Below are 12662 nucleotides of genomic sequence, written 5' to 3'. Positions count from 1 at the left end.
GGACAGGGCAACATGGGGGTGAGGGAGCATTCTGTCTTTGCTTTGCTATGTTCTATTTTTAATATTTTTGTTCCTCTGGATGGATTTTCTGAGATGTTAGTGGATGGGGATGTGGGGGTGCTGGGAGGGGTGGGAGAAAAGCAGAAAGCAGTACAAATACAAGACTTCAAGCAGATTCTCAGAGCGACTGGGAGGTAAAGACATGGAAAAGGTTTGGTGGAGGCGCTGGGTGCTACGACATACACACAAACACTAGCTGAACTTTACAAAACATCTATTTTTCTAAGGAGGAAATGCAGCAAGGAAGGAGCGATTCTGACTGTGCTCTGCGAGATTACAGACCCTCTGGTTGATTTTTTTTCCCCCTACAATCGGGTGGATTCTATCTTAACTTTGCGTGGAGAACAGAATGCTGTGTGTGAGTGTGTGGCTGAGTGAGGGGTTGACACACACACCAGGCACACTCCCACCCCCATCTATGAGGGCACACCCCACACCGCCGCACCCCATTTCTCATGCTTTAGGTGGAAGTATCTTCGCAGCACAAACCATAGGTCCCTTGGAAGGAGAGTCTGAGGTCTCTGCTTTTTTTGCAGGCGCGTTGCATTTATACTCAGGTAGCCCTTGTCAAATGAACTCACACTGATTGTAGAACTTTCCCCTTTTGTTCTGTGCACATTAAGTTCAGCCAAAAAATTCTAAGTGGTCTCATAGCAATGCTAGTGGACTATATCCAATTGCATTATCAGTATAGTTTCAAATTTTCTACTTGGCCTGTTCAGGCACAAACACTTTAGTGGACACTGGGGCCATAACAGGACTTTGGAGCTAATGAGGAGGGATTCTGGTGAGGATTAAAAAGAATGTACTCTGAGTATAAGATGGGAAAAAGACTTGATGCTGAGCAGGAAGTGTGATTTTTGAAAGTTCTCCTCTAAAGAACTTTCTGCACTTCAGGCTCCCAAAGAGAGAAAATAGGAGCCGGACTGAGTTCAGGTCCCACTAAAAAAGGAGGGGGAGGAGGAAGAAAGGGAGGAGGGGGAGGGGGGAGGGGAGACCGCGCACTCAGGTGAAATTAAAATTGGAGGTCAGTTCCCGGATCCGATTCTCTCGGTTCATTTTCTTGAGTTTCATTCTGCGATTTTGAAACCAGATTTTGACTTGTCTGTCTGTAAGGTTAATGGTCTTGCTAATCTCCAGGCGGCGCTCTCGTGTCAAATACATATTGAACAGAAATTCTTTCTCCAATTCCAGCGTCTGGTGTTTAGTATAGGGGCACCTCTTCTTCCTTCCGCTCTTTGCTGTCAGCCAATTTCCTGTGGTGTTTTCTGCCTTTATCTCCTCTGTTAAAAATAACATTATTTACATAAGTATCCCTCGAAGAGAAACCCCCCTCGCAGTGCTGCGGCCTTTGCCAGCCTGCTATTGGGGCAGCTGAGGGAGCACAGGGGAGCTGCTCTTGCCTCACAGGCCTGATTGGTGGGGTCCTCTTGGGCTCAGGACTCTTAGAATTTTTTTGGACTCTAGACTTAGAGGGGAGAAAGGGAGAAGGTTCCTGTTTCCAAAGGGTTTATTAAACTTAAATTACCCAAGTCCGCCTTAACCTAGTAGATACTGAGTTTTCTCCATTTCCCCCAGCTTGCTGACCCTGGTGGATGCCCTAAACCTCACGAGGCCCTCCCTCTCCTCTGTTCCATTCCATTGGAAAAATCCAAGCATACAGGAAAGCATTTTCCAGGCCCCAGTGAGTGCATAGCCCACCCCCCCCAGCCCAGAGCAATTCCCACAGAGCTTTGACCCTTTTCAACTCCATGGAGGGACTTTGTCCTAGTCTTTGTAGCCAGAGGCCATTGCAGCTGTTCCTACACCAGGCCCCCAGCTCTTACTCCCACCTGAGTTGCCACAGAGTGACTCTGTCCCTTTAGCTCTCCCTGTTGCCATCTCTTCCTCCCCTGGCCATTTCCCCCAGGTGTGTGTAGCTGAGGTAGGGGAGCTTGTGAAAACACAGAGGTCAGGGGAAACAGCTCTGGGGCATGCTGAGGGGTCCTCAGACAACTTCTCTGGCCAGAGGACCTAAGGTCAAGGGAGAGAGATATCCTGAGGAAATGCAGCCTCCTAGATAACTCCTGCCCAGTCTGTATGTATGTAGATGTATACGTCTGCAAGTACATGTGTATACCTGCAGAGATACACACACCTATACACATATGTATACATACACATAGATGTGTACATGTGTTTCTATTTATATAAGGAAACACTAGAGTATAATGTGTATTTCCTATTATCTTATTGACAGCTTCTCTCTGTGGCACGCGTTCTTGCTGAAACGGACCAGTCTTGCTCCTCAAGCAGCAGATAGGAACTTGGCTGTCAATTTTAGGAAAAAACAGAGTCCAAAGACCTGAGAGGGGCATCCAGCAAAGGACTCTGCTGATAACTCCAAGCTCTCCTTCCTATGCCAAATGAAGCTGCCATGTTCCTGGATCTTATCTTGATTGGGGGTGAGGTGGAGGCCTTTGGGGAACCAGGAAACACCAGGAAAAAAGCAAACCTGAGGCTGCAGTCTAAAAAATCTGAGCATCCTTAATTATTCTCTTGCCTCTGCATCTGCAGCTTCCTGCCGAATTGTTTACAGACTCTCCACATCTAACTCTGTCCTGTTTATTTTATTATTGGGGTTGTTGGGTTTTGGAGGGAAGAAAGAAATTATAAATGGGGATCTTTAGCCAAAAACTCTCTTGCTTCTGGCTTGGTGGAGACACCAAAATGGGGGGAGGTGCAAGAAGGGCACATTCAAAGTGTGGGCTAAGGGAAATTTGTTGGCGTGGGAGGGCTTAAGTTGTGTGGGAACAACAGGAGAGAAAGGGGAGCCTTCCAAAATGGGTGCAGTTCCAGTTAGGAGTTGGACTTGCTAACCTTGACTTTGCTTTTGGTGGGGCTAGAACACAGCTTTTCCTGCCGTAATTCTGCACCCCAACTAAGCTCAGGGTCCAGGGTCCATGGAGAGGGCATACACTTAAGCCTTCACACTGCACATGGGCCACAAGGAAAGCTTCTTGGGTATGGGGACCTCATTCTCCCCCTCATCCTCACAAATGCACCCATGCTCATTATCTGGCCAGTATCTCTATGGGCTGATTTGCCAAGGCCACCTTTGCAGAACAGACTGAATAGATCCAAGAGGGTGAGGCTCTGCCCTTGCCCGCCAAGAAAGCGTGTGCATGTGTGAGTGCAGGCATGTGTGAGTGTGTGAGGAGCATGTGAGAGGGGTGTGTGCGAGTGTGACACAGGTCGCCGTCAGGCATGCGTGTGCGTCGCATCCATATACAAAGCACCACAAGATCCAGGCCATCCCAGCCTGCTCCGCTCTCAATATTTCATCTGCCTCTACACCCAATAAGCCCCTGGTATATACATACTGCTGCCAGTAGCCAGTGTCATGGGGAGCAGGTTCATTCCTCCCCACTGGGTCTTTTCCGATGGTTTTTGCTTCAACTTTTCAAGGGAAGTCGTTCCCCTCAGCCTCCCTCGCCTGCTCCCGTTTCCTCTACATTCTCTCCCCAGGTGTCAGAGAAAGGTCCGGAAGGCCTCCAGTTCCTAAAGCAGAAATGAATCTTGAACCCTGAGCTTGAACTCTGGCTAGGCTTTCTCTCTCCAACCAAAACCACAATGAAATCCAACCAAAGCCACACTTTCTTTCAGGAGAAAATCACTTGCCACGCACACAGAAATTTCCCAACCACTCATTTGTAAGCTGCTTTTGGAAACCAGTGGGGGTAAAAATGTAATTTAACTAGAAAAAAAAAAAAAAAGACAAAGAAAAAATTTTAAAGAGGAGACAAAAAACTTACAACATTCCAAATGCCCTGTTCCAACGGCATCCCCAAGCCAGGAATCTGGACGAGGGAGGGACGTGGCGGGCAGCTCTTCACCTCCACCTCTTCCGGCCCCAGCCCCGCTGTCCAAGGCCCCCCGGCCGAGCCAAAAACCTCAGGAGCCCAAACCGAACGTACAAATCCGACCCACAAACAACAAATCACGTTTCGCGGGAAACAATTTTCAACTGGGAAAACGCAATAAAGAGAAATCCCCCATCTCCCAAGCTTTCCCTAGTCCCTGGCCCAAGATCGCCATTTTAAGCTTTTTGCAAGCCTCTGACCTGAGCGGGGGACATCAGCCCCCCAGGACACCAGCATTGAGAAAGTAAACCAAAGCCAGCATGTGCCCAGGAGCAATCTCCGGTCCTGGGCAGCACAGGGCGCCTGCAGGCTGCCAGGGGTGCGCACCGCCCCTGCCGTCTCACCCACGGCCGGCGGCCTGGGCACCTCCACGTCGCCGCTTACCTTCCCCAGCTAATTGACGCGCCACCAGACTCGAGCTCAGCAGACACTAGTCGCAAGCCAGGGTCGCATTCCCGAGACCGTCCGGGGGCCTCCTTGGCACAACCCTCCCCGTGTCCCCAGCCCCGGCCACGAAGACCAAGTGCCCGGGACTCCCAGCCAGCCCGCGGCCCAGGCGGCCTTACCTTTCGCTTCGTTATCCGAGGTGTCTGGGCTGGAGTCGGCGGTCTTGGCCCGCTCCTTTTCGCTCTCCGAGGGGCTGCCTTTTGGGCCCACCAGGCTTTGCTCCGTCTTGATCTCATTGGGGCTGGGGGTCTGGCTGTCGGACTTGGGGGTCTCAGGAAAACTCACTTTGCCCCCGAGCTGAGGCGATTCCAGATGTTCGGCGCGCGGGTTGAGACTGGCCCGCTGCTCGAAAGGGGCTTCGAAGTCGTTGGCCCCGGCACAGTGGGGCGTCTTGTCCAGCGCCGAGTAGCTCGGGCTGGCGCGGTAGTAGCTGGGCACGGGCACCTCGTGCTCCCCGAGGCAGGACTCCGGCAGGGGGTGGGAGTAGAGAGCTGCCTCGGGGCCACTTTTCGCCCGCTTCTCTGCGCTGTACATGCAGCAGACATTCTCCTCCTTGACACTAGGTGGGTAGGAGCAGGAGGACAGAGGCCTGCCAACAGGTTGTTCCAGGCGGTAGGCGGCTTTGGGGTCGCCCCAGGAGTCCAGCTGCGAGAGGTAGGACGGATAGGTGTTGAGGGCGAGGTTGGGGCTGCCGCCCTCGTCCCTCTTGGAGAGCGAGGGCGCGAGCCCGCAGCCCCTCATCACCCCGCAGTTGAAGTCACTCCCAGACTGCATATACATGCCTGCGCTCCGGCTATAGCGCTCTCCTCCGCCGGGCGCAGCCAAGGGCTCCGCGTACGAGTTCGGAGTTACATTGCGAGGGCATGTCATTTTCAGAGAGAGGGGTTTTTAAGGAGCAATACTATAGCGGAGGAGCTGACATCTTTTTTTTTTCCCCATCCGGGAGGGGGGGCGCGGTTGGAGGGACGGGAGGGGAAAGACGGGGAGGGGGGGAAATATCAGCTCCATAATTATCCGCGCATTCGGTCCTCACCATGTGACGGCTAGACCAATGGGATTTGAAAATGGCCTTGATGATTCAGACGGCCGTGACGTCAGCGGGGTCAAGTTGTAGGCAGGCGGAGCGCGCAGCGTGGAGTAACAGCGCCACCTAGCAGCCGCCGCGGGGTAGGGGCGAGGGGGGAGGGGGATGGGGAAGTTCTGGGGAGAGTGGGGTTTGTTTACTCGGGAGCCAGCTTGTAACTCCTGGGGAGAGGGGGGCGGAGAGGGGGCAAATGCGGGAGAGAGGGAGAGAGGGAGGCGACCCTGGGCTCAAAACAGTCAAATTCAAATTAAAAGGTCAAGACATGATTCAGGTACTTCTTCCGCACTCTCTGCCTCCCCCTTTATCTCCTAGGCCCCTTCCCCCGCTTCTTCCCTTGGGGTGGGAGTGGGGTGAGGGTTTTTTTTGTGGGGGAGAGGGTGCTCCGGTGGGCAGAGAAAGGGAGAAAAAGTTAAGGGATGCCAAACAGGACTGAAGTTTCTGCTCTCCTGCCTCCCTGCCTCCTCAGTCCGTGGGCTTGGCCCTTGGGGCCGGGAGCTCGGGGACGCCTGTGTCGGAGGTTGGTTGAGTGGCAAGTTCCCTGTGGGCACTGACGAGGAATCTCCTGTGTCTGGGGCGGGTTAGGGAGGGGGTCACGGTCACTTCAGGACTGCTCGGAAAGGAAGTTCCGAGAGGATGTGCGGGTCGGGGGAGGAGGAAGCCGGCGACCCGAGGCACCCACGCCCCGACCCGAGAGCCGCGGCCTGGGCCTGGCTGGGCGGGCGGCTCCCGGGTCACCAACTCAGGGACCGGAGGCCTGTGGCCTCGGAGCCGGTTCTGCTGCTTTGCGCCAGGCCCTGGCGGCCGTCGCCGTCTGCCTGACCTTGCCTCCTCCAAAACAGGGACCGTGCCCGAGGGGAAGGCGAGAAAGAGAAACCCGCGGAGCCGCGGCCGCCTGGGGGGAGTTCTGTATCACACGGGAGGCCAGGACACCAGAGCGACCAAATACGACCCAGAGAAGTGTCCTTTACACGGCGAAGGGGCCGGGAGCACTTGGGAATGAAGAGAGAACAGTCTATTTTTGTTTTTCAATAAAGGGAAGAAATAAGGGGCAATGTACGTTTCGGATAGTTCTTCCCGTTTCTCCCTCGCTTTTCTCCCAAAGCGAACTGAACTCTCCTCCCCTTCCTCAGGAAACGGAATCCGGAGAATAACTTGTCTTTCCGGTCGCCCCGCATTTTTCCCGGACAGAGGCTGAGGCTTCTACTCTCCGCGGGGCTGGAGCCTGGCGGGGGAAGGACCCGAGCGCGAGCGCCCGGCGTGGAGGGCGGCGGAGGCCTGCGGAGGCCGAGCCCGCGCGGGAGGACACGCCGCGGAGGCAGAGCCGCCCAAGGCCCCTGTCCACGGATAGGGACGGAAGGCGCAGGGGTCCCGGGACCCCCGGAACACTGGAAGGAAGTGCGGAGAGTGTGACTTGCTGGCAGGAGCAGCCGGGGGAGATTGGGAATGGTTTTGTGTTTTCATTTGCAGGGGTCGCCGTGGCCTCAGCATGGGGGTTGTCCAGGGCAAGGTTAGGCTGTTTAGGCCCAGACGAGACTTGGGACAACCCGGGCAGCAGTCAATCCAGGGAGCCATTTGTCCCACCGCCCATCCCACGGGAAACGACCGAGACTTTATGGCCACTCTGTTTGTATTATCTGCATAAGTCTTTCCCCACCAGTTTGATCGAAACCGTTCCCTTTTACGAGGACCCAACGAAAATTTCCCGTCATATTTATCAGCCGAGGATAAAAATTTAGTATGGGAACTGATATTTCCTCATTTATGGGACGATGAAATTAAAGACCAAAGCAATTGAGAATTATATGGCTTTGGGGGGTTCCCTCCCCCCCTTCCACATCTTTATTTTCTTGCCTGGTTTGCCTCTCCCTGGAGTTTACCGTCCCGGTCCCGTGTCCTTGCCTCCCCCCCCCCCATCGTTTTGCAGTCTGTTGGGCCCTTTTCCCCAAGGCCAGGTGCCACTTGGCTACCTCAGCTTTTCCTGGTTATTCTCTCGGTATTACTAGCCGGGGGCCGGGACAGTGCTCCTGGAACCTCTGCCCAGACCAGGCTGGGATTAGTGCAGGGTTTTGAGGAAAGAGCCTCTCAGGGGACAGGTCCAAGGCCCAGTCTGGGAGGAGGTTGTGGGAGTCGGCAGAAGAGGGTGAAGGAGATAAACTCTTCAAAAACAAGTTTCAAGGCGGAACCTGGGAAAGCAGCAGGAGAGGAACGAAGCCGCTGGGCCTGGGGAGAGCCCCACCAGCCTGACCCCCATCCCAAGCCCACCTCTCACCTCAGCCGTGGGAGCGGATGGAGTCGCCTCAGAATCCTTGCCACTATTAATAGAAATAATGCTCCCGGGAGAAGGAGCCTTCTGCTTTGACTCCCACCTCCTCACAAGAACGAATAGTGTTTAAAGTTGAAATAATTAGAAGTATGATAAACACGGGCCATTAATGAAAAAAGAAATCAAATTCATCAGCCTAAGTGGGACCCCCGGTGGGACAAATGTTTGCCTCTAATTACGCAAGACAAACGAAACCCGGCGCTGCTAAACAAAAGCCCGCTCTCTCGGACGCAGGCTGGAGTAACTTGGGTTTTCCCAGACTTTGGGATTCTGCCTCAGTGGAAGTAAAGAAGACAGTGTGAGGACGGAGCGAGGGGAGCATTTTTGTGCGGGTCTGGAGAAGTCCAGCCGGGTCTGGGTCCCAGCCCTGCCCCCTCGGGCTCGGTCTTTCCCGAGGCCATGAGCAAAGGCCGTTTCCGTCCTATTGTCCGGGCCTGGCGTTCAAAGGCACACGGGCCGCCACAGCCACCCCTGCTGCTGCCGCTGCCACTGCCAGGCGCCCACCGGCTCTGCCCACAGGGCCAAGACCCTCCGGCTTGCACCCCTGACCACTGGATTGGGGTCCAGAGGAAGTCTGTGTTGCTAGAATCACCCCCATACTGCCTCAAGCCATTCCCCCAACTTTCCGGGAGCACCGAGAGACCTGCGCCTATGCCTGACTCTGGGGTTCCCCTTTCTTACCTCAACTTGGGGACAAGAAAATCCGGGGCTGCAGGCTAGAGAGGGACTCATTCCACCGACTCCAGGAGCCCCGGCCCCTTTCGCCCTTCCTCCAGGGGCACCCAGACCCTGGAGAGGTAGCAGGGACAGGGCTGGGCCTCCTGCTGCCGGTGGGGCTGTGAGCAAGGGAGAGGAGGAGAGTTTCAGAGCTCCTTGGTACTCCGAGAGAATCCAGCAGGTTCCACAGGGCAGGCCAGGGGCTGGGACGATAGGGTCCCCGCATGAAAGCAGAAGGAAAATGTGGTACTGGATGAACAGAAAGGAACCTCGGCTGTTTTCCCGGTGCCTGTAGCCCTGAAAGCACCCCAAAGCACCCTGAATTCTCCAGAGAAAATTATCAGAATTTCCCCAAGAGATTAAGGAAGTCATCTGTGAAATTCTGAAGATGAAATGAAAAAGGAAGAGTGTCTCTCTCTTTGGAGAAAAATAATAAAATAAAAACAAGGTGTGTGTATTGAAATCTCTTCAAGTGAAATGGAAAACAAAATCACACTGGTGATTGCAGGTTTTTTCCTCTTGTTTTGGAGACCAAGATAAATCCTTCTCTTCCCACAACTTGAGGGAAAGATTTCCTTTTCTTTTCCACTAGCACCAGGCTCTGCCCCAGCTGACTTCGGAGCAGGGAAGCCCCAGGCGAAATTTGGAATGCCCGGAGGCCCCCTCCCCAATTTTTTTCAAACAGGTAGGAACAGGAGGTGGGAGGCCAGGGACACTTAGAGGGACCTCTGGTCTACTCAGGATCTCGCAGCCACGCCAGCAGCCCGGCCCGCAGAATCGCTCTCACATCTGGACCTGGTACGCACTTGCACCTAGATGCTGCGGAGTTTAGCATCTATACAAGTGTCTAACTTGCACTTAATTGCGTGTACACAGCCACAAATATTCACTTTTACCCAAAGTGCTCACTGAGATCCCGGAATCCTGAAGTCTGAAAACCCGCGCCAGCCCGACTGCTTCCTGGCCCTGCCGAAGCCAGCCAGTTATTTAACTTTGCCTCCTGAATCGAAACCAGACTGGAAACACCTCTGGAAGAAGCTTTGGGAGGAGGAGACAGATGGGAGGATTTCTTGGGGTGAAGGCCCCAATCCCCACTTTAATGGTTTGTTTCTAAGTTGCCCCAGTAGGTCAGGTTTCCAGCCAGAGTTGGGGCTGTGGTTGGGCTGGCTTGTTCCGAAGAAAAACCCCGATCCTCCCTCACTGGCTACATTCCTTTTCAAATATAGCTGTTTTCTTTTTTTTTTCTTTCTGTCTCCTTCTTACTTTTTCTTTCTTTTTGTTTTGTCCTTCTCCATTCTCTTTGTTTCTTTCTCTGTATTTCTTTCTTTCCTTCTTTTTTCACCCTGCAATTCATTTTTCCTTTTTCCGGTTCTTTCTCCTTCTTTTTAAATTTGTCTTTCTTATTTCCCCATTTCCTTGTTTCCTTCTTTCTTTATTATACAATTTATTCTTTGCTATTTTCTTTCCTTCTCAATTCTTTCCTTCCCCTTGTCTTTCTTTCCTAGTCTTTCCTATTTTTCTCTGTTGTGCTGGGCTCGGAGAAGAGGAAGCACCAGGCTCAGCTGCATGCCTTCCCAGCCTGGCTGCTAAGGCTTGGAGTTGACCTTCTCCCGCCTTCAGCCTCAGCTCGGCTGCTCGCAAGGCAAAGTGTAGGGCTGCCAGCAGCCACTGGCCAGGCCTCAGCAGTCACCATTAGAGGGAATAAAAATCTCAGGTTTGGGGGCACAGCCGCACTGATGCTGATAGCTACCTGAAGTGCCAGGTTCCAGGTGTCAGGTATCTTCACTTCCATCTCCCCAAAAGAGCCTTGTCCAGCAGGGCTGCCTTTGGAGAAGTCGCCCCACCGTTGTCCTGACCTCCAGAGCTGAACATCACAGTGGCCCAAAGTTGAGCCCAATTGGTGCCCCCAAAGCTGAAGTCAGAGGAAATGAGGGAGTGGATTCTGTCAGTCCCAGGTCGGGGGAGGGCCCAATGGGTAATCCGTGGCTTTGGCAACCCAAGGCCATGTCCCCACATGGACACCTTTGTTCTCTGAGATCCTGGACTGCAGCCTTCCTGGTCCTCGGTCTCCTTTGGTCCTGAAACCACTGCAACCTCTGGGCAGGAGTTTCTTGGCATTTTGGATTCTGTCTTTCTTCAAACCCATTGTTCACTTCACTGGCGACTGGGATGCAGGGCTGTGTGTTCAGAGACCCTCCCAAATCAGCGGCCTGAGTCAAGGTTATGGGTCTCTGCTTTGTGCAGTGGATTGGGGGGTGGGAGTGTGCAGGGCTGTGTGTGTGTGTGTGTGTGTGTGTGTGTGTGGTGAGGGGGGAGGGGGAAAGAGAACAGTGCCTGCAGGAGAGCAAGAGGGTATGACAAGGAAAATCTTGTCCTGCTGACTGTCCAAACTTTGGGGGTCTGTAAGGGTGTGTCTCAAGAGCATAGTAGACAGGACTCGCCTGGAGGCTTGTAGCCTCTTTTGGCTGGCAGCCCCCAAAGCCAGGTCCAAGGTGGGCCTCAGGAAGAATTGACCCCGACCTTCAAGCCTTTTTGCCTTCTGTGGGGAGAAGCAGCTCCAGACACTCCTTAACCTCCTCCTCCACTCCTGGGCCCCAGAATCCCTCTATCCCTTCCCTCCCAATGATATGAGATTTCATTCTATGGCAAGACCAAAACTTTAAGTTGAAAAAAAAAAAAAAAGGAGGGGGAGTCTTGTAAAAGTTTTATGCCAAACAAAGTTATAAAAACTTCCTGGGGCGTTGCCTTTTCCAAAGGTTTATATGAATAATAAAGAGTGTAGTCGCGTGCACATGGTGCTGGGGGCTCTGAGCAGGGAGGGTTTAGCAAACAGTATTATCCAATGATGGGGCATCAGGAAACTCCAGGGGCTGCCCCATTCAGGGAATATTGACCCAGAAATGAATTGCCCTACAGATGCCTGAGAGGGCAGGGAGAGGGAAGGGATGGTGCCCTTGACTCCCTTGAAGTTCAAAGTTCTTCTTTGCCCTGGTGAGTTAAGTCCTCTCTGCCCTCAGCCCACTGGAGAAATTAGCCCAAGTAGTTTCTTAACCTCAAGTTGAGAACTGGCTCCAGGTATTCCCAACTCTGTTCATCTTTCAGACACCTGCCCTGCACCTTTTTTGCCCCCTCCAAAACAGGACTCTCCCCATCCTTTCCATCTGGAACACCTAGAACCCTTGAGCTTTCTCTTAGAGGTGCTTAGTGGGGATTGTGGGCTTTCTTCCAAGGGGCGCCTGCATCCCCATTCCTCAGCAACCTATAGATCTGAGTGACAAAGAAACCCAAACTCAAGGCTACCCCTAACCCATTTCTCATTTCAAGAGTCCCTGGTTCCCCCTGCACCCCCAAAACCCATAGTGGGGGGGCCTAGAGTGCTCTCTCAGCCCACACCACTTAATACCCTTGTAAACTCCCACGTGCGCTATAAACTTGGGTTTTTACAACCAACATTCCTCCTTAGCTCCGGGAAACTTTGAACTCGGCCTCGGGTTTATTTACTGGGGGGAAGGGGGAGGGGAGAGGGTTGGGGAGCTGTGAGCTGAGAAAGGCTGGAGGAAAAGAGGGAAAATGAGGGGCAAGGGGTTGATGGGGTGGGGGTCTGGGGTGTGTTGGGAGAGCCAAGACCCTCCACTGCGGGTTTGTTTACTATTTTAGGGCGGAAGCGTTTTCTAACACAGGCCAGACTGGGTCGTTAAGGACAAAATGAAACTGGGTTTAGAGGCGCGGGGGGCGCTTTATGGCCGCGTCTAGACGAGAATCTTTTGTTCTCGGGCAGCGCTGTGGCTGGAGGGGATTACCCCAAGAGGTTGAGCCGAGAGTGGCCCTGACTGGCAAGGGGGGTTGGACATACCAGGAATCCGAAGGTGGGTTTGTTTGGGGGCCAGAGACACCCCCCCTTTTTTGTGTGTGTTTTTTAGAGGGTCACCAAGGACTGGCAGGTTCCTGGGCCTGGGTCAGACATGCCTTTGTTTTTCTTTCATGATGACCGTCTCTTCGCATCCTTCAGAAATCTCTTCTGGAGCTGAGGATCTTTTCTGAGCTTCACATTGTATGGGAAGTGGTAGCTTCCGGTTTTAAATATTTGTCTCCAAAATCAGGAGCCATTGGAGGTTATTTTGCTTTATAA

General features: G+C 53.2%; 1 protein-coding gene across 1 annotated transcript; it reads right to left on the bottom strand.

Annotated features, from left to right (window-relative positions):
- Positions 1 to 1047: 1047 nt before the first annotated feature.
- HOXC10 (homeobox C10) lies at positions 1048 to 5394 on the bottom strand. Its single transcript, XM_008576046.1, has 2 exons — positions 4529 to 5394; positions 1048 to 1343 (listed from the first exon to the last, which is right to left on the bottom strand). The coding sequence occupies exons 1-2, from the start codon at positions 5277 to 5279 to the stop codon at positions 1066 to 1068; spliced, it is 1029 nt and encodes a 342-aa protein (XP_008574268.1). The 5' UTR covers positions 5280 to 5394; the 3' UTR covers positions 1048 to 1065.
- Between the last annotated feature and the right edge of the window lie 7268 nt (positions 5395 to 12662).

This window comes from Galeopterus variegatus, unplaced genomic scaffold, assembly GCF_000696425.1.
Source record: "Galeopterus variegatus unplaced genomic scaffold, G_variegatus-3.0.2 Scaffold60, whole genome shotgun sequence".
Classification (NCBI taxonomy): Eukaryota; Metazoa; Chordata; class Mammalia; order Dermoptera; family Cynocephalidae; genus Galeopterus; species Galeopterus variegatus.
The sequence above is the reverse complement of the archived record's forward strand: the minus strand, read 5'-3'. Positions and strand labels throughout refer to the sequence as shown.

Bases quoted from the DNA above. Each gene is read 5' to 3' on its own strand.
- HOXC10 (XM_008576046.1), bottom strand. From the start codon at position 5,279: ATGACATGCCCTCGCAATGTAACTCCGAACTCGTACGCGGAGCCCTTG. The intron at 1,344-4,528 runs GTAAGGCCGCCT...TATTTTTAACAG, and splicing joins CTCGGATAACGAAGCGAAAG to AGGAGATAAAGGCAGAAAAC.